The sequence below is a fragment of the Cetorhinus maximus genome, chromosome 13 (genome assembly GCF_964194155.1).
Source record: "Cetorhinus maximus chromosome 13, sCetMax3.hap1.1, whole genome shotgun sequence".
Lineage (NCBI taxonomy): Eukaryota > Metazoa > Chordata > Chondrichthyes > Lamniformes > Cetorhinidae > Cetorhinus > Cetorhinus maximus.
In genome coordinates this window covers 2411287-2433490 of record NC_135891.1, presented here as the reverse complement: position 1 = coordinate 2433490, position 22204 = coordinate 2411287, and the positions used below count along the sequence as shown (strand labels likewise).

Sequence of the window (22204 nt, the reverse complement as noted above, 5' to 3'; positions counted from 1 at the left end):
ATCTCCAGCCTTTTAAGGAGCTCAAATTTATCTATTTTCGTCCTATCTGATGTCACTACAGTATATATATGCTGTTTCCCCTAACACTGGTGTTCTTGCGAATTGTCCTGAATGCAGGACAAAAAGCTTTGACAAAAAAAAGTCTCTTTTTTCAGCAACACTGAAGTTCTGTATGACCAATCAACTATAGGTATTGGATAGGAATGGAGAAAGGATGAGGGAAAATCCAATGTGAAAATATGCAACAAGAGGTTAATTTCAATAAATTGGAAAGGGATCTGGTGAAGGCGGATCTGAATCAAAGATTGGCAGCTAGAAGAGGAAATGTTACTGCTACTTCTTTAGTGAACCAGGTTCAAAGCACTCATTTCATTCTAGTACCTCACAATGCCGTAGGTCTCCATAAGATCCATTTTGGTCCCTAATTGGCCTCACCCTTCATCTGACCAGTCTTAGAAAAGGCTTTGGTTTTCTTTTACATTGTCTGCTAATCTATTCTCAAATGCCCTCTTCGCCCTTCTATTCCCTTCTTTGTATTCTCCGTATTTTTTGTATTTAGCTTGGTTCTTTACTGAATGATGAACAGGACATTTGTAAGCTGCCTTTTCCTGTTTCATTGTAACCTCTCTATCCTTAACATTCCAGGGAGCTCTAGCTTTGGATACCTTTCTACCCTGTGCGAATATGTTTAGTCTGTTCCTAAACGTTCTCCTCTTTGAAAGCCTCCCATTGCTCATTTCCTCTTCTAGCTGCCAATCTTTGATTCAAATCCACCATCACCAGATCCCTTTCCAACTTATTGAAATTAACCCTCCTCTTGATGCATATTTTCCACATTGGATTTTGCCTCATCCTTTTCCATTCCTATCCAATACATGTAGTTGTTTGGTAGTACAAAGCTTGTGTATTGCTGAAATAAGCAGCTTTTTTTGTCAAAGCTTTCCGTCTCGCACTCATCAGGACAATTCGTGAGAAAATACTAATGTATTTACTAATGTAACATATTTATAGGTATCGCTAGCTCACTCCACAGGGCAATGCCTTGACCAATCAGGGTCAAGCTGCCTGGTTTAAATTTCAAACAATACTTGGCCGTTAACTACCAGTCACCATCAACTGGTGCATTCTCCTCTACCAATCATATTCCACTTGCCAACCAATCAGCACTCTCTTCTCGTACAGTATAAATATGTTGTTCCCCTGACATTGGTATTTTCTTGCAAATTGTCCTGATGAGTGCAAGACGAAAAGCTTCAACAAAAAAAATCTCTTTTTCTCAGCAACACCTTTTAAAGTTAAAATTCATTGAATTGAATGCAAATTAGTGACCTGTTTAGGAAATTGGCTGAGAGGCAGGATTCAGACAGTAGAGATAACGGGCAGGCACTCTAATCAGAAGGATGTAACTAGTGATGCCACACAAGGATCTGTGTTCGAACCTCAAATATTCACTGTATTGATGTATGACTTAAATGATGGGATAAAAACCCATGTTGCCAAATCTAAGCATGATGTAATCACAGGTGGCATGGTAAGCAGCGTTGATGGAAGATAAAAGTAGAAAGAGATATGATAGGTTAAATGAATGAGCAAAACTGTGGCAAATGAATTTCAATTTAGGCAAATATGAAGCCATCCACTTCGGATCAAAAAATGGCAGAACAGGGGACTTTCTAACTGGTGAAAAGCTAGAAACAGTGGAGGCCCAAAGAGACTTGGTGTGGGGGGGGTGGGGTGGGGGAAGGTGCGGAGGTGTCCAGGTACAGAGGTCATTAAAATGTCTTGAACATATACAGAAAAGAACCAGGTGAATCAAATGCTGGCCCTATATACCTGGAGTACTAGACTACAAGGGGGGGATGTTATGCTATGAGTATGCAAAGCCCTAGTTAGACTTGGAGTTACTGTGAGCTATTCTGTGCAACACATCTTAGGAAGGATATACCAGCCTTGGAGGGAGTTCAGCAGACATTTACCAGAATGAGACCTGGATTCCAAGGGTTGAATTACAAAGAGAGATGACCCAAACTATGGTCGCATTCCCTGGAATTTAGAAGGTTAAGAGGGGATTTGATTGCAAGTTTCATGATATAAAGGGGAACTGATGGAACATATGGGACACTGGTTGGGGAGTTTAGGACTAGGGGATTTAAAATATAAACAAAAGTGAAATTAGGAAACACTTCTACTTACAAAAGGTGGCAGAAGTTTGGAACTCTCTTCCACAAATGGCAATTGATGTAAGATTTATTGTTAATTCCAAATCTGAGATTGTTAGATTGTTGCTAATCATTAAGGGATATTGGGCAAAGGCAGGTATGTGGAGTTAGGTTGTGGATCATCCATGATCTCACTGAAAGTTGGAACAGACTCGAGGGGCTGAATAGCCTCCTCCTGTTCCTATGTGTCTATAGTATTCTGATCACTGTTACCCCAAATGCTCCTGCACTGAAACGTGCCTCCCTTCATTCTCCAGCGCTGCTTCCTTCCTTATTGGGCTGGAAACACATTGGCCGGAATTTTTTTCCAGCCCCTCACGATGGCGGGATCTTCCAATCCCACCAATGTGAACGGAGATTTCAATGTTTCTCTGGCCACACCATGGGGAAACCCACCATGGGGAAGCTGCAAGACCCAAGCCACTGATCAGGGAATTTCTCTTGGACACATTTCAGAAATTCCTCCCCTCTTTGGCCTTTACACTGTTATTATTTCACACTTATTAGGATAATTGAAGTCCCCCATTATCACTACACTAAAACTCTTTTCTATAATTTACTCCTCTATCACTTTCCCACTATTTGGTGGTTTTTACAGCCAGCAGCTTAAATAGTTGCCCTATTCCTTAATTCTAACAGATTCTGTCTTTGAACCATAAATGAATCATCCCTCTCCAGTCTTTGATCAATATTGCCACCCCACCCCCTATTTTTCCTTTCCTAAATAAAGGATTTACATTTATATGGCATCTTTCAAAACCCCATTGAAGGTGGCAGGGCAGGTTGAGAAAGTAATAAGCCAAACGGGATCCTGGGCTTTGTGGATAGAGGCAGAGGGTATAAAAAGCAACAAAGTTATGAATAACTTTTATAAACCAGTTCGGCCTCAAATGGAGTGTTGTGTTCAGTTCTGGGCACTCCACCTTAGGAAGAATGTGAAGGCTTTGGAAGGGGTGCAGAACAACTTTACAAGAACGTTTCTCAGGATGAGGGACTTCAGTTACATGGAAAGATTGGAGAAGTTGGGACTGCTCCCCTTAGAGAAGAGATTAAGAGGTGATTTGACAGAGGTGTTCAAAATCATGAGGGTGTTAAACAGAGTAGATAGGGAGAAGCTGTTCCCATTGGCGGAAGAGATGAGAACCAGGAGGACATAGATTAAGGTGAATGGCAAAGGAAACAACAGCCATGTGAGGAACTGGGTAAGCACCTGAAGAGAAAATATTTGCATGGTTGCAGGGGAGTGGGACCAGCTAAATTGCCCTTGCAGAGAATCTGCATGGCCTCTTTCTGTGCTGTTACCATTCTATGGCTCAAATACTTTGTAAATGTTCACTCCTCCCCTATGTTGAGTCAGATGTCTGTTATTGTAATTGCATCATAATCCCATGTGGCTATTTGTGCCTGCATTTCACCAACCTTATTTACCACACTCCAAGTGTTTACACAGATGCACTCTAAACCCATAATAGTCTGCCTTACATTCCCATCCCACCATCGAACCCTCACACACATATAAATAAGCAGGACAACCCAACAAAGGGCAGTGCCCATAGAACTGTGTCCCAAAAAGGGACAGTGCCTTTGGAGCTGTAGCCCAACATGGTTCACAATCATGGAAATTTAGACCAACACAAGTCGATGCTCAGAGAATCGTAGCCCAGCACAAGTCAACCTCTTCAGGAGAGGAAAAGGTTAGGGAAAAATATCTTGACTCAGATCAGGAGTTTCAGGCCTTGCTGCCAGTGAGAGAGAAAACTAAACGTGAACACCGCGTGGTAACAGCTGAATTTTACTCACGTTGGGTGAGGCCTCAAGCATGTTGTCGCCATGCCAACCAGACACTGGCACAAATGGGACAGTGCCTGGATTGTAGCCGATCTTTTTAATATAGGCGCTGACTTCTTTCACAATTTCATCGTAGCGCTTCTCGCTGTAAGCGGGCTCGGTGGAGTCCATTTTGTTGATGCCCACGATGAGCTGCTTCACACCCAGTGTGTAGGCCAAGAGCGCATGTTCACGGGTCTGACCGTTCTTGGAGATACCGGCTTCAAATTCACCAACACCAGCAGCCACAATCAGCACAGCGCAGTCAGCCTGGACACAGAGAGAGACAGAGTCATCAACCAAAATTATCACCCCATGCTACCTGAGCCCTGTGCTCACTAACCACCATTCCCTCACACCCCTGCACCCTCTGCCCACTGATCCCTGTGCTTCCTGATCCATGTGCTCACTAACCACTGACCTTTGCACTCTCACTAACCCACACTAGCTCCTGGCCCATCATTGCCTCAAATTTTAAAATTCTCATTCTTGTTTTCAAATCACTCCATGACCTTGCCTCTCCCTCTCTGTACTCTCCTCCAGCCCCACAGCCCTCCGAGGTCTCTGCACTCCTCCAATTCTGGCTTCTTATCCATCCCTCACTCCCCTCACCCTACTATTGGTGGCCGTGCATTCAGATTCCCGAGCCCTAAGCTCTGCATTTCCCTCCCAAAACCTTTCTGCCTCACTATCTCACTCTGTTCCTCTAAAGCACTGCTTAACACTCTGGTGTTTGGCCCTCATATCACCTTCTTTGCTGCTGTTAATGCTCCACATTAGTCTCCTCTCATTCTTCATCTCACCCTATCAACATCTCCTCCTATTCCTTTCTCCCTCATGTGTTTATCCAGCTTCCCCTTAAATGTTTCTATACTATTCACCTCAACCACTCCCTGTGGTAGCGAGTTCCACATTCTCACCATTCTCTGGCTAGAAGGGAAACAAGAGTTAACCATGTTGATGTGGGATTGGAGTCACATAAAGACCCAGAATGGGTAAGGCCGGGCAGTTTTCCTTCCCTAAAGGACATTAATGAACCAGTAGGGGTTCCCTTCACAACAATCTGACAGCTTCCATCAAGACCTATTTTTATTAGATTTTGATCTTTTTTAAACTAATTTGGACTTCTCAAGCTGCCACGATGGGGTCTGAATTCAAGCTCTACTGGACTGCTAGCCTAGGCCTCCAGGTAACTAGTCCAGTAACATAACCACTATGCTGCTACACCCACATACAGTAAACACGGCTCAATAATTGGATGCAGCATCACTGGGTTAGGAATTGAGAAAGGTCAGCCAAAGTTCACTCCTAGTTGCAATTAGTGATGCCTGCAGGGAACTGTGGGTATGTGTCTGTCACAAGATAGAATTAGACTTGTTTGTGAAGCCCCCTATGAACCATTAGTCTGTTTGTACTCACTAGCTACACGTACACAGAGAACAGTCACTTTGGTTATGCTCATAAGGTTACTACTGACCTTAGAACTACACCCACAACCTTCCATAAACACTGCGCTCCTCCAACTCTAACCTCTTACCATCCCCTACTTCCTTCATGCAACCATTCCTGGCCATACCTTCTCCTATCTACTATGCTTCTTCCTTTAAGTTGCTCCTTAAAATCGACCTCTTTGACTAAGCTTTCATTCACCTTTCCTAATGTCTCCTCCTTTGGCTTTTTTGTCCAATTATGCTCCTATGGAGGTCCTTGGGATGGTCTACTAATTTACAAATATTACTGGGAGTGGGTGAAAATCAGGAGGGAAATAAAATATCTCCATTCCATGCTTGAAAATATACACATTGTCCTCCTAAAACTTCGCACTGACCTGAGAGGTTCCAGTGATCATGTTCTTAATGAAGTCCCTGTGTCCAGGAGCATCAATGATGGTGATGTAGTACTTTGGTGTCTCAAACTTCCACAGAGAGATGTCGATGGTGATCCCTCGCTCTCGTTCAGCCTTCAGTTTGTCCAGGACCCAGGCATACTTGAAGGAACCTTTACCCATCTGAGCAAGGAGAGAGATGAGACGATTTTCAATGTGAATGCTCTGTAACGATTACAGACTATTGTATTCTTAGGAGCATCATTAATCTGTTAAGAATCTATAACAAAATTGCCATCTTTTAGAACTGTGTGTGGATAACCAATCTGCTGAATAGAAGAGAAGTATTTAATAGATTATTAAAGTTCAACAAAACACTGTTAATGTAGAATCATACAACACAGAAGGAGGCCATTTGGCCTATTGTGTCTGTGCCAGCTCTTTCAAAGAGCTATCCAATTAGTCCCACTCCTCTACTCTTTCCCCATAGCCATGCATTTCTTTCTGTTTCAAGTGTTACTCCAATTCCCTTTGCACAATCTGTTGCTGCTGCCCATTTGGGCCACACATTGCAGATGAAATAAAGTGATTGTTGAAGTGGAACGGAGCCATTAATTGGTTTCCCTTCGAATCAACTGCTTCTGGGTTTGATGGTGACACTAGGACTGTAGGTCCTACTGCCCACTCTGCTGATCCAAGTCATCAGTCACAATGTTGTGTCCAATCTTGTCAAAACAGTCCCTCAGTGTACCAGAGTTCAAATCGATTCTACTACAGACTCTCTCACTCCTACAGTGCAGAATGGACCATTCACTCCCAACCTTTCCCCTCACAAGCATCCACACCTCAACTCAATGCAACTAGCTCCTGATGCTACGCAAAGGTCACATGCTCTTTCCCTGTGTTAAATGTAGGTTAAGGGGTGATTTAATCAAAGTTTTCAAGGCATTAAGGGGACAAAATGGATCAATAGAGAGAAACTGTTTCTCCTGGTTGGGGAGTCTAGGATAGAGACCATAGTCTAAAAGTTAGACCCAGACCTTTCAGGAGTGAAGTTAGGAAACACTTTAACACACAAAGGGTGGAAGAAGTTTGGAACTTGTTTCTGCAAATGGAAATTTATCAATTTCCTGGATCAATTATTAATTTTAAATTGATGATTGATAGATTTTTGTGAACCAAAGATATTAAGCGAGATGGAGCAAAGGCAGAGTTAGGTTGCAGGTTAGCAGTGATCTCTTTAACAAGACCCGAGGGGCTAAATGGCCACATCCTGTCCCTACGTTCAAGTGCGTTAGATATAGTTAGCTAATAACCTGAAATCCTTTCAGCATCTCTGCCATAACCAGAGAATAGTGTGGATTCCACTTATACCATTAATCACTTTGAATATTTCCCTCTGACAAATGGGTCCTTCAATAGAACATGTCAGAATCCAACTCTCTGAAGGGATATTCCCCATCTTGAGCAATCCTTGTCCAACACAGAGTGTGAATGGCACCAGGTCTATAATAATTTGAGCAATTTTCACAATCTCCAATTCCAGCATCTAGAATCATTGAAAATTCAAGCTTCCCATGGATCAATTTCTGGCAAGATACACACCTAGGGTGTATTTCAGCATCACACATTGACCCAACCTTACCAATCTCTTGTTACTATTGGTCATTGGGTAGCACTCTGGTCTCTGAATCGGAAGGTTTGTGGGTTTGAGTCCCACTCCAGGCATATATTTAGGCTGGCGGTGTGGTACTGAGGGAGTGCTGCACTGTCAAAGGTGCTACCTTTCTAATGAGATATTAAACTAAGGTCCTGGCTGCAGGGTTTAAAAAATATCCTGTGGCAATATTTTGAAGAAAAGCAGGGGAGTTCTCAGTGTCCTGAGGGCAATATTTATCCCTCAACCAACATCACTAAAACGGATTATTATCTGGTTGTTATCATTGCTGTTTATGGGACCTTGTGTGAAAATTGGTGTTTTCTCTTTGTCAACTGTGACTACACTGTTGCAGTGTGCTTTAGAACATCCTGAGGTTGTGAAAGGTGCTAGATAAATCTAAGTCTTTATTTTTCTTTTCAATAAGTACAGTCAATATGCAATGACCAATGGTGAAATGCATTCGTCTTTCCTAACCAGCCCTGAGTTATGTCTCAATGTTAATTTTTTTGCGTGATTCCAGTCCTGTGAAACGCCCTGGGATATTTTCGTACATTAAAGGTGATTTATAAATGCAATTTGTTGCTGTTGGCTACAGGAGACAATGACTCTTGGAAAAACTCCAATTCCTCCCTCCAAAACTCCCATGGCTCCCTGATAGGGTTGACAACTCTGGTTGGGTGCATTCCTGGAGATTTCATCACATGAACTCTCACCTCTAACCATGCCACCTAGTCATGCAAACCTTTTCTTCATCCCCAGTAAGCAATAAATGTAAATATTCAAAGAAAACGATAAAAGATGCACTCATTTATTTTAATATCCCTCTGATTTTTTTTCTCTCCTGGATCCCTCACAGCAGGACCTTTAATTCCTAGAGACTCCAGGGCAATCCTGGAGGGTTGGCACCCTACTCCCTGATAGCAACAGTAATAAAACAAACTGGCATTTACTGCCCATTCCTATTTGCCCTTAAAGATGGTGCTGAGCCATCTTCTTGAATACCACTGAGTGGTTTGCTAGACCACTTCAGAGAGCAGTTAAGAGTCAACTACATTGCTGGATAAGGACGGCAGATTTCCTTCTCTAAAGGATTTTGGCAAATCAAATGTGCGTTTACGATAATCCATTAGCTTCATGATCACCATTACTAAGACTAGCATTTTATTCCACCTTTATTTAGTTAGCAAAATTTAAATTTCCCGACTGGCAGGATTTGAACTCATATTTCTGGATCATGACTCCAGGATCCTGGATTACTTTCCCATTAACGGGGTATGGTAGCAATGTCAGAGGGTCATGGGAGGGAAGTTACAAAGAGAGGGAGCAGTGAAGCCATAGAGATATTTGAAAGAATTTTAAAATCGAAATGTTTCTGCACCAGAGCCAAATCGACATGCCTTGAATATTTATTTCGTAGCGTTGTGCATGACCACACGGCTGAGAGTGAATATTAGAGCAGGCGAAGGTCAGGGGGCACAGGGACAGTGTGAAGGGAACGTATTGTGAGCTGGGACAAGGGCAGGAGAATTTTCAATAAGCTGCAGTTTATATAGTGGGAAGCCGGGAGTCCAGGCTGCAGCGCACTGGAATACTCAAGCCTGGGGATAACAAAGGCGTGGGTGAGGTTTCAACAGCAGATGAGCTGAGGCAGAAACAGAAAAAAGTGACGGGACAGAGGTAGAAGTAGGCAGTCACGGGGCTGAAACAGACAGGTGGTCAGAAGCTCAGGTGAGGACCAAATGTGACACCAAGGTTACGAACAGAGCGGTTCAGCCTTGGACAGTGACAGCGAGATAGCAGTGGGTGTCTCTCAGCTTCTAGCGTGTTCTGTGTCATGTCTAAATATTTCCAACGCACATCCTGACGGTCTTTGCATCTAAAGAATCGCTCATGGGATTTTTAAAATAATATCAAGATTGAATAAGCAAATGAAAGAGAAAAGGCAATAAGCACAGAATGCTGATTCTCTGCCAGAGAGAAACACTCTGAAATTAAGGCCCCAAATGCATCTGATGGGCATAGCTTTTAAAGTCCGTCATTCACAGTTAATTCCTGAAAATATCAGCTTTAAAAAAACAATAGCAAGTGTCTGATACGACTCATAACTAAACTTAATTTGACCCTTCCGGCCATCATACTTGGACTACTAAAATTTTCAAAGTGTCTGGAGAGTAGGGGTTGAGGAAGGCCTGACCAACCACAGTGAGTCAGCAAAGAAACCGACGCTGTTGATAATGCTTCTGTGAGTCTTGGGATTCTTTACCACGGTACAGGCGCTATATAAATACACATTGTTGTTGTCCTTGTTTTCCATGGTGACCCATTCCAGGATCCATTTCTTTGCTGACTCACTATGATTGGTCAGGCCTTAAACAAAAGAAAAACTGACCCCAAACTACACGAGGAGATATGAGGGGAGGTCGGTTTTCAGGAGGAGAGGGAGGTAGAGAGATGGGAAGATTTATGGAGGGAATTGCAGAGTTTCAGGCCCAGGCAGCTGACGGCACAACCACCAATGGCAATTAAAATTTTGAACATGCTGAAGGCCAGAATAGGAGAAGCGTAGAGATCTCAAACGGTTGTAGGGTTGGAGGGATTACGGAGATAGGGAGGGGTGAGGCCAGACTGGGAAACAACGTAGATCAGCAAGCACAGGGGGTGAAAGGGTCTTGTTGCAAGTTTCAGAGAGTGACAGATGGGAGAGCAGCCAGGACAGCATTGAATGGTCAAGTCTGAAAGAGACAATGGTAGGAACAAGGTTCTGTACACGGAAGCCATTTGAAAGAATGGGCTCCATCTCGGGTGTACAAGTCTTGGCTTGTCTGCCCATCTCCATGGCAAACCACACCATGTGACCAATCAGATCAGTCAGAAAAGCCATCAGTTGCTATCCAGTTTGCTGATTGGGTGGAGTTCCAGACACAGTACAAGACAGGTTTGCAATTCTGATTGGACAGACTCCTGGAGGTTTCATTGCTTAACTTCCTAATTCTAACTGCCCACCCAATCAAACAGCCCATCTTCAATCATTTTATAATAAATAAAGAAAATGAGAAAAAAAATACAAGCTGTTTGTCAGCACCCCCTCTGATATCTCCCCCCCCGCCAGTTTCCGCTGTGTACTGAAGATTAATCTTCCATCCCTGGAGACTTCAGGGCAATCCCGGAGAATTGATGCGAAACAGGCAACAAAATTGTGGCACACATGGCTAACTATGTTTTTTAAATGGTGTTTGCATTCCATCTGAAAGCAAATCCTTTTTCATAAAATAAAATGCAGGGCAGGAAACCTTTAAATATATAAATATATTGTGAACAATCGGGAATTACTTTCTCAACACTTCAAAAAATTCTATATTCAGGGGTACAAGGCCGAAACTCTGCTGACACTGGGCTGGCACTATGACCATGCTGGGACCGGAACTCTGCTGGGACCGGAACTCTGCTGGGACCGGAACTCTGCTGGGACCGGAACTCTGCTGGGACCGGAACTCTGCTGGGAATGTGTTGGGACTGGGGCTGTGCTCAGGCGATGTTGGGAAGATACACAGGAAAAATACTGGGAATGTGACTGCTGGGAAGCTACGCTGGGAATGTGTTTGGTATGGGATGCTGGTGGGACCCTGCTGGGAACATGCTGGGAATCTGTGCTGGGTTGTGGTGGGAATCTGCTCGGAAGTTGCTGGGGTTGCGATGGGGTTGCGATGGGATCGAGCTGGGGTTGCGATGGGATCGAGCTGGGGTTGCGATGGGATCGAGCTGGGGTTGCGATGGGATCGAGCTGGGGTTGCGATGGGATCGAGCTGGGGTTGCGATGGGATCGAGCTGGGGTTGCGATGGGATCGAGCTGGGGTTGCGATGGGATCGAGCTGGGGTTGCGATGGGATCGAGCTGGGGTTGCGATGGGATCGAGCTGGGGTTGCGATGGGATCGAGCTGGGGTTGCGATGGGATCGAGCTGGGGTTGCGATGGGATCGAGCTGGGGTTGCGATGGGATCGAGCTGGGGTTGCGATGGGATCGAGCTGGGGTTGCGTTGGGGTCGAGCTGGGGTTGCGTTGGGGTCGAGCTGGGGTTGCGTTGGGGTCGAGCTGGGGTTGCGTTGGGGTCGAGCTGGGGTTGCGTTGGGGTCGAGCTGGGGTTGCGATGGGGTCGAGCTGGGGTTGCGTTGGGGTCGAGCTGGGGTTGCGTTGGGGTCGAGCTGGGGTTGCGATGGGGTCGAGCTGGGGTTCCGATGGGGTCGAGCTGGGCTTCCGATGGGATCGAGCTGGGCTTCCGATGGGATCGAGCTGGGCTTCCGATGGGATCGAGCTGGGCTTCCGATGGGATCGAGCTGGGGTTGGGATGGGATCGAGCTGGAGTTGGGAAGGGATCGAGCTGGGGTTGGGAAGGGATCGAGCTGGGGTTGCGATGGGATCGAGCTGGGCTTCCGATGGGATCGAGCTGGGGTTGTGAAGGGGATCTGCTGGGGTTGGGATGGGATTGAGCTGGGGTTGGGATGGGATTGAGCTGGGGTTGGGATGGGATTGAGCTGGGGTTGGGATGGGATTGAGCTGGGGTTGGGATGGGATTGAGCTGGGGTTGGGATGGGATTGAGCTGGGGTTGGGATGGGATTGAGCTGGGGTTGGGATGGGATTGAGCTGGGGTTGGGATGGGATTGAGCTGGGGTTGGGATGGGATTGAGCTGGGGTTGTGAAGGGATTGAGCTGGGGTTGGGATGGGATTGAGCTGGGGTTGGGATGGGATTGAGCTGGGGTTGGGATGGGATTGAGCTGGGGTTGTGAAGGGATTGAGCTGGGGTTGGGATGGGATTGAGCTGGGGTTGGGATGGGATTGAGCTGGGGTTGTGAAGGGATTGAGCTGGGGTTGGGATGGGATTGAGCTGGGGTTGGGATGGGATTGAGCTGGGGTTGGGATGGGATTGAGCTGGGGTTGTGAAGGGATTGAGCTGGGGTTGGGTTGGGATTGAGCTGGGGTTGGGTTGGGATTGAGCTGGGGTTGGGATGGGATTGAGCTGGGGTTGGGATGGGATTGAGCTGGGGTTGGGATGGGATTGAGCTGGGGTTGGGATGGGATTGAGCTGGGGTTGGGTTGGGATTGAGCTGGGGTTGGGATGGGATTGAGCTGGGGTTGGGTTGGGATTGAGCTGGGGTTGGGATGGGATTGAGCTGGGGTTGCGATGGGATTGAGCTGGGGTTGGGATGGGATTGAGCTGGGGTTGTGAAGGGATTGAGCTGGGGTTGGGATGGGATTGAGCTGGGGTTGTGAAGGGATTGAGCTGGGGTTGGGATGGGATTGAGCTGGGGTTGGGATGGGATTGAGCTGGGGTTGGGTTGGGATTGAGCTGGAGTTGGGTTGGGATTGAGCTGGGGTTGGGATGGGATTGAGCTGGGGTTGGGATGGGATTGAGCTGGGGTTAGGATGGGATTGAGCTGGGGTTGGGATGGGATTGAGCTGGGGTTGGGATGGGATTGAGCTGGGGTTGGGATGGGATTGAGCTGGGGTTGGGATGGGATTGAGCTGGGGGTTGGGATGGGATTGAGCTGGGGTTGGGATGGGATTGAGCTGGGGTTGGGATGGGATTGAGCTGGGGTTGGGATGGGATTGAGCTGGGGTTGGGATGGGATTGAGCTGCTGGATTTCTCCGTTACCTCCGCCGCCTCCTTCTCGAATTTTTCGATGGTTCTCTTGTCGATGCCGCCGCATTTGTAGATGAGATGTCCGGTGGTGGTGGACTTGCCGGAGTCGACGTGACCGATCACCACGATGTTGATGTGAACCTTCTCTTTGCCCATGGTGGTGGGTGAGTGGGAGGAGGTGTCTATGAAGATGAGGAAACTGCAGCAAAACAGGAGCAGAGAACAAATCAAACAGAAAAATCATCCCGGCCGGGGGGAAGGTTAAAAGGTTAAAGCATTTCAGGCCAAATCTAGTGACATTTTGCAACCTCGAAGTGTTTGAGAAAGTGACCTCAGTCTTTACTCTAACAGAATATTAATACCTGTTAAATAAAACCTACCCCGATCCAGGGCTGGAGAGTGTTTGAAAGGAGCTGGTTTTATTTCAGGGGCGATTCCAGTTCTAAATATAACTCCAGAACCTCCCGCTAGTGACAATTAATGTTCTCTCTATTCCCTCTGTCTCTCTCTCTCTCTCTCTCTATTCTCTCTCTGTCTCTCTCTCTCTGTCTCGGTCTTGCTGTCAAATTTGTTTCCTTGCCTGGAATTAGTCAGTGTTATTAAATCCCCGGCATTTCCACATCCAGCCGCTGGCCATCCCCGTATTAATCGCTGATTTAATCATTGGTTTATAGTATCTGCGCCCTTCTCCCTCTCTCTCTGCCTCGGTGTCTCTATCCTTCTCTCTGCCTCTCCCCCTGTCATTCTCTGTCTCTCTATTCCTCTGTCTTATCCTCTCTCTATCATTCCCTCTCTCTCTCTCTCTCTCCTTCCTTTTATCTATCTATCACCTTCTCTCTCACTATCCCTCTCTCTGTAATAATGGGTCCTATTTATTGACCCGCGTCCTGTGTAGTTGTTGTGCTTGGTTTCTCCCTCCCTCCCTCCCTCCCTCCCCGCCGCTGTAACCCCGGCTCCCTCTCCCCTCTCTTACCTGCGCCGCTGCCGGGAAGCAGAGCTGCCTCTCGCTGCTTTTTATTGCGGCTGGAGGGCGGTGTCTGGATGGAGTTGGCGCTGCGCAATGCAGACTCCCCCCACTCCTCCCCTCCTACAGCAATGCGGTAAAGGACACACTGCAGAGAGAGAGAGAGAGAGGGAGAGAGAGAGGGGGGGGGATGGATAGAGAAAGAGGCAGGAGGGAGAGAAAGGTGAATGAGGAAAAATAAGAGGTGAGGAGAGAGATAGGATAGGGGAGGAGGAAAGAAGCCAGAGGCAAAAGAGGGAGAAGGCACATAGTAAATATTGTACCAAATAGCAACCCCTGTATATATTGTACAGAATGACAGCTCCTAGATTGTATATATTGTCACTGTCTGTATTATAGAGATTAACAGCCATTGTGTATATTATAAAGAATAGCAGTGTCTGTATATATTACAGACAATAGCAGCTCCTGTGTCCATTACAGGGGCCAGCAACCCCTATGTACAAAACTGGGGAGGGCAGCCCCTGTGTACATTACAGGAGACAGCAGCCCATGTGTATAATACAGGGGATAGCAACCCCTGTGTACAATACCGGGGAGGGCAGCCCCTGTGTACATTACAGGAGACAGCAGTCCATGTGTATAATACAGGGGATAGCAACCCCTGTGTACAATACCAGGGATGGCAGCCCCTGTGTACAATACCGGGGATGGCAGCCCCTGTGTACACTCGGAGGAATAGCTGCCTCTGTGTATGTAACAGGGATGTAACAGGGAAGAGCAGCCAATTTGCATATTGTAGAGAACATCAGCTCCTGTGTATGTTGTAGAGAATAGCAAGCTCAGTAAGGGGCTTCCGAGGAGACAGGAGACCTAGTGAGTAGTCAATTAGGTTCATGTGGGAATTCAATGCATGGGGGAAGGAGGTGTGGTATACATAGGAATTATTCTAAGTTAATTATTTACTAATTAAATTAAGTTAACTAAATAACCTAAGTAACAATGGCAGGACAGGTGTTATGTTGCAGCTGTGGAATGTGGGAGCTTTTGGATGCCAAGGCGATCCAGGACGAACACATCTGCAGGAAGTGTGAGCACCTAGAGGAATTCCGGATCGGGATTATTGATCTGGAAGCCAAACTGCAGACACTGCACAACATAAGGGAGTGAGAGAAATATCTGGATACTTTGTTCCAGAAGACAGTCACACCTCTTAGAATAGGGTCGTCTGTTTTGGTCAGCAGTGAGGGACAGGAGGATTTGACTGTCAGTGAGGCAGGTAAAGGGACCAAGCAGACAGTAGTGGAGGAGCCTCAGGCTTTGCAATTGTCAATCAGGATTCAGGCTTACAACCTGTGTGGTGAGGTCTGCAAGGTGAGATGAGCAGACTGGCCATGGCACCATAGTACAGGAAGCCATTCAAGCAGAGGGAGCAAACAGGAATGTAGTGGTAGTAGGGGCACTATAGAGAGGGGGATTGACACTGTTCTCTGCAGCAACGAGCGAGAGCCCAGACAGCTGTGTTGCCTACCCAGTGCCAAATTTTGGGACATCTGCTTGGGACTGGAGAAGAACTTGCAGTGGGAGGGGGAGGATCCAGTTGTCGTGGTCCATGTAGGTGCCAAGGAAATAGGCAGGACAAGGGATAAGGCTCTACGTCGTCAGTATGAAGAGATTGGCACCAAATTAAGAAACAGAACCTCAAATGTAATAATCTCTGGATTATTACCTGAGCCATATGCAGATTGGCGTAGGGCAAATAAGATTAGATGGATGAATGCATGTCTCAAAGACTGGCGTGGGAGAAGTGGGTTCCAGTTTGTGGGGCTCTGGCACCAGTACTGGGGAAATTGGGGGCTGTTCCATTGGGACAGTCTACATCTGAACTGTGCTGGGACGAGTGTCCTAGTGAATTGCATAACTAGGGAAGTGGAAAGGGCTTTAAATTAAATAATGGCAGCAAGGGTTCAAATGTGGAAAGATGTGGTATATCAAAGAGGAGAGACAAGGTAAGAGAGGAAGGTATTAATTTGGGAAATGATAAACAGACCATGACAGAAGGGACAGAGAGTACAAGTCTAAAAGTAAATCAACAGATAAGGCTAGAGTTTACAAAAATAATAAAAGAAGACAAAACTTAAGACTCTATATCTGAATGCACGTATTCGAAACAAAACAGATGGTGCAAAAAGAGATAAATGAGTACAATCTTATTGCTATTGCCATCACAGAGACATGGCTGCAGGATGGCATAGATTGGGACAAGGATATTGAAGAGAATGTGACTTTTAGGAAGGATAGGAAGTTACGAAAGGCTCTGTTAATTAAAGATGGCATTAACACAATAGAGAGGGATGACCTAAGTTCAGGAAACCAGGATATAGAAGCGGTTTGGGTAGAGATGAGGACCGATAAAGGCAAGAAGTTGCATGTGGGAGCGGTGTACAGGCCCCCTAACAGTCATCACATGGTAGGACTGGGTATCAAAGAAGAAATAGTGAGAGCTTGTCAGAAAGGTATGGCGATTATCATGGGGGATTTTAATCTACATATAAACTGGAACAACCAGATGGGCAAAAGTAGCATAGATGGCAAATTCATGGAATGTTTTCAGGATAATTTCTTAGATCAGCACACTCTGGAGCCAACCAGGGAGCAGGCTTTACTAAACCTGGTATTGTGCAATGAGATAGGGTTAATTAATGACCTCAAAGTGAAGGCGTCCTTGGGTAACAGCGATCATAATATGATTGAGTTTGAGGGAGAGAAGAGTGTGTCCAAGACTAGCATTTTAAACTTAAATAAAGGCAATTATGAGGGCATGAAAGCAGAACCAGTGAAAGTGAACTGGCAAATTAGGTTAAGGGATAAGTCAATAGAGATGCAGTGGCAGACATTTAAGGGGATGTTTTAGAATACACAGAATAGATACATTCCAATGAAAAAGAAAAACCACCATCCGTGGTTAAGTAAAATAGTTAAAGATAGTGTCAAACTTAAAGATAAAACAGAGATGGGTGGCAAGTCAGAAGATTGGACAGAATATTAAAAAGAGCAAAGAATGGCTAAAAGATTAATAAGGTGGTAAAAATTAGAGTATGAGAGAAAGCTAGCTAGAAATATAAAGACAGATAGTAAAATTTTCGATAGATATTTAAAAAAGAAAATAGTTAAAGCGAGCATTGGTTCTACAGAAAGTGAGTCTGGGAAGTTAATGATGGAAAATAAGGAGATGGCAAGTGAATTGAACAGATATTCTGCATTGGTTTTCACTACAGAGGATACAAGTAACATCCCAGAAATAGGTGTAAATCAGAAATTGGGAGGGAGGAACTCAAGAAAACTTCAATCACCAGGGAAGTGGTACTGAGCAAATTGTTGGAACTGCGGGGCTGACAAATCCCCAGGTCCTGATGGATTTCATCCTAGGATCTTAAAATAAGTGGCTAGTGAGATAGTTGATGCGTTGGTTTTAATTTTCCAAAATTCACTACATTTAGGAAAGGTTCTATTAGATTGGAAAATAACTAATGTAATTCCTTTATTCAAAAAGGGAAGGAGACAGAAAGCAGGAAACTATAGGCTAGTTAGCTTCAAATCTGTCACAGGGAAAATGTTAGAAGCAATTATAAGACGTTATAACAGGGCACTTAGATAAATTCAAGGTAATCAGGCAGAGTCAACATGGTTTTGTGAAAGAGAAATTATGTTTAACCAATTTATTGGAATTTTTTGAAGGAGTAACAGGTGCTGTGCATAAAAGGGAATCGGTGGGTGTACTGTACTTAGATTTACGAAGACATTTGATTAATGCCTAATCAAAAGTTATTGCAGAAAATGAAAGCTTATGGTGTAGGGGGTAATATATTGGCACGGATAGAAGATTGGCTTGCTCACAGGAAACAGAGGGTAAGCATAAATGGTTCATTTTCTGGTTGGCAGGATGTGACGAGTGGTGTATCACAGGGGTCAGTGCTGGGACCTCAGCTCTTCATATTTTATATAAATGATTTTGATGAAGGGACCGGTGGGATGCTTGCTAAGTTTGCTGGTGACATAAAGATAGATGGGAAAGTGAGTTGTGAAGAGGACATAAGGAGGCTACAAAAAGATATAGATAGGTTAGGTGAGTGGGCAAAGATCTGGCAAATGGTGTATAATGTGGGAAAATGTGAAATTGTCCATTTTGGCAGGATGAATAAAAAAGAGGCATATTATCTAAACGGTGAAAGGTTGCAGAGCTCTGAGATTCAGAGGGATCTGGGTGTCCTAGTGCATGAATCATAACATGCTAGTGGGCAGGTACAGCAATAGAATAGAATGTTGTCATTTATTGTGAAGGGAATTGAATACAAGAGTAGGGAGGTTATGCTTCAGTTGTACAGGACACTGGTGAGAACACATCTGGAGTACTGTGTCCAGTATTGGTCTCCTTATTTAAGGAAAGATGTAAACACATGAGAAGCAGTTCAGAAAATGTTTACTAGATTGATATCTCACAGAAACACAGAATTGTAACGGTAAAGAAGGAGGCCATTCAGCCCATCGGGTCTGCACCAGCTCTCCGAACCAGCATTATGACTCAATTGCATTCTCCTGCCTTTCACCCGTAACCTTGCACATTGTGTCTATTTAAATAATCATCTAATGCCCTCTTGAATGCCTCAGATGGGTGGGTTGTCTTTTGAGGAAAGGCTGGACAAGCTAGGCTTGTATCTGCTGGAGTTTAGAAGAGTAAGAGGTGACTTGATTGAAACAAATATAAGATCCTGAGGAGTCTTTACAAGGTGGATGTGGAAAGGATGTTTCCTCTTGTGGGAGAATCTAGAACTCAGGGTCACTGTTTCAAAATAAGAGGTTGCCCATTTAGGACAGAGACGAGGTAAAACTTTTTCTCTCAGAGGGTTATGAGACTTTGGAACTCCCTTCCTCAAGTGGTGGTTGAGGCAGAGAGAGCCCTTGAATATCTTTGAGGCAGAGGTAGATGGATTCTTGATAAGCAAGGGGGTGAAAGGTTACCGGGGGTAGGCAGGAATGTGAAGTTAAGGTTAAAATCAGATCAACCATGATCTTATTGAATGGCGGAGCAGGCTCGAAGGGCTGAGTGGCTACTCCTGCTTCTAATTCGTATGTTTGTAATGTTTATTATAGAGAATAACAACCCCTGTGTATATCATCAAGAATAACAATCCATGCGTTTATTATAGGGAATAACAATGTCTGTGTATATTATAGTGAATAACCAAAGCTGTATATATATATATATATATATATATATATATATAGTAGGAACCAGCAGCACCCACGAATAAGAACATAGGAAATAGGAGCAGGAATAGGCCATTCAGCCCTTTGACCCTGTTCCGCCATTCAGTGAGATCGCGGCTGATTGAAAAGATTCGCAACCGTCTGGGAGAGGAAATTCCTCATCTCTATCTTAAATGGGAGACCCCTTCTTTTTAAACTGAGTCCCCTAGTCTTAGATTCCCCCACGAGGGGAAACATCCACTCCCCTTCTCATCTACGCCCCCTCAGAATCTTATATGTTTCAATAAGATCACCTCTCATTCTTCCAAACTCCAATGAGTATAGGCCCAAACTGCCCAACCTTTCCTCATAAGATAATCCCTTAATTCCAGGAATAAACTTAGTGAACTTAGTGAACCTTCTCTGAGCTGCCTGCAATGCAAGCATATCCCTCCTTAAATAAGGTGACTAAAACTGTACTCAGCATTCTAGGTGCAGCCTCACTAATGGCCTGTACAGTTGTAGCAAGACTTTCCAACCAACTGCACAACTAGCCTCACACACTGCTCAATGCACCGCACCCCTCTCACTCAACTACCACCAATCTCTGTCAAGCAGGATCAAACCTAACATCCATATGCTTCACCTCACCCTCACACACTTAGCACTGCTGCAGGTCGCACGCTCATTTCTCAAACCTTGCACTCATAACCAGGTATTCAACCAGGACAGTCACATCACTCAAACATATTGCAGCACACTCACTAACACTCCTGCCTCTCTCTGCCAGGGAAAGGTGACACGCAAGAGGCAACAGATGCTAACTGACAGGGGACAGGCACAGGTCCATGGGAGGTGGTGCTTTCCCTTATGGATGGGCCATTGCTGAGGCTGAGGCCAGCGGTGGGGCTGAAATGATAAATGTTGATAGTCCCCTCATACCCAATCCTTTTCACATCCCCATTCCCCAATCTCCTCTCGTTTACAAGCCACGGAGGGTGTGAGCATGCACCTCCCCTTTCCCTCACTGCACTCAACACAACCCTACCCTCTAAACTCTCTCCTTTCAGATGTACAAAAACTACGTGTTCAGGCAGTTGGGAGAGCAAAAATATGATGATGATGACAAAACACTCACTTGATTTCACACTCGCAGCCATCAGCTCAGATACTGAAGCAGCGAGTGATTTAGAGAGTGGAATGTGCACAATGTGAGCCACTGGGTAAGAGTGGCCTGTAGCCAGGGCTGGGGGTGAGGTTAGCACAGGTGTCAGCTCACAGGAGGGAGAGATCTCACGGGAGTTCTGCTGCAGAGGACTCAGATGAGGACTTTACAGCAGAAGACTGGTGACTACGCACATAAAACTGCTTGGTGCATTGGCAAGTCTACCAGAAAGCCTGCATACAATGTCACGGAGCATGGAAGAGCCAGAAACCAATTTTGTGCAGGGCTTTGTGCAGTGCTTGGAGCCCATCCTTTCCAGTCTGGAAATGCTAGACAACTCCATTCGCACATTTGTGGACCTAACCATAATGTAGCATCAAATGGCCAATGTCTCAGCTTCCATTGCAGCACCTGCAGGAGTCACCCAGTATCTAGATGCTATCATGGAAACTCAGACTCCCATCATGCAAGGTCAACTTGCTGCTGTCATCACAGACGTGGATACAAGTGCTTGCAGGCTCTCCCAGCAGTCCAGCAATCTGGAGGGGAGGCAATGGCGTAGTGGTATTGTAACTGGACTAGTAATCCAGAGACCCAGAGCAATGCTCTGGGGACCAGGGTACAATCGCACCACGGCAGACAGTGGAATTTGAATTCAGTAAAAATCTGGAATTAAAACTCTAATGATGAGCATGAAACCATTGTTGTAAAAACCCATCACTAATGTCCTTTAGGAAAGGGAAATCTGCTGTCCTTACCTGGCCTGGCCCACATGTGACTCCAGACCCACAGCAATGTGGTTTGCTCTTAAATGCCCTCTGAACAAGGGCAGAGGGGTAATAAATGCTGGCCTAGCCAGCGATGCCCAACCCCAGATCCCATGAATGAATAAAAAATAAAACCAGTGCTCCAGCAGATTACTGGGATTATTGACACACTGCCCCAGGAGAGTGACAGTGGCTCTGTAGATTGTTAACCTCCTGTACTTTCTCAGGAAAACAGCATTCTGTGCCAGTAGTGCCCTTGCTGTTGTCTGTTAGCTCAGACTGTTGCTGCCCTTGCCAAGCTGGTGCTCCACAAAGCTCTATGCCCTAAGCTGTTCGAGGGCTTTCTGCAGTGTGCCCCAGTGAAAGTCAACAGCAACCATTGCACTTGCAGGCAAGTCAGGAAAAGGCAAATGGAAGGTAGTCCCTGAGGTAATGGACAAGGTCGATTAGTTGACAGTTTCATGTAATATGGTATGCTTTGAATTCTACATTTGGTTTGTAAAGTTTATTTTGTGGTGTATTTTATTTTCGCATCCTGGAACTGGTAATAATGAAGAATAGAGTTGTGTTCAGCACTCAGATGAGTTATTCACAGACAGACGGGCCAGAAAGGGGCTGTCTCGCTTTGTGGTGTGGCTGGGGTCTAGGCGGGTGTTTTGGGGATTGCCTGTTCTCCCAACGAATGTTGCTCGAATCTATAGTTTCCCAAAACCATTACTCTTTATTTAAAGCAAGTATTTGCACATTTGGGCCTCTACACGAGGTTGGAGTTTCTCCTCCTTCCAGATCTCTCTTACTTTTCAGTCATGTGATCTGACATCATTATTACATCAGTGCCATGTATGCTTCGGATGTTAACCCTTTACTCTACACCTCTGCCCCACCCCCCATG

General features: G+C 45.4%; 1 protein-coding gene across 1 annotated transcript in view; it reads right to left on the bottom strand.

Moving 5' to 3' along the window:
- Window positions 1-14235, bottom strand: part of LOC144688351 (elongation factor 1-alpha 2) — a 37387-nt gene extending 23152 nt beyond the window's left edge. The window contains exons 1-4 of the mRNA XM_078554802.1: window positions 14143-14235; window positions 13182-13368; window positions 5875-6054; window positions 4020-4316 (exon numbers count right to left, since the gene is read on the bottom strand). Of these exons, the coding sequence (XP_078410928.1) occupies window positions 4020-4316; window positions 5875-6054; window positions 13182-13325 (621 nt within the window). The 5' untranslated portion in view covers window positions 13326-13368; window positions 14143-14235. The remainder of the gene's footprint in view (window positions 1-4019; window positions 4317-5874; window positions 6055-13181; window positions 13369-14142) is intronic.
- Between the last annotated feature and the right edge of the window lie 7969 nt (window positions 14236-22204).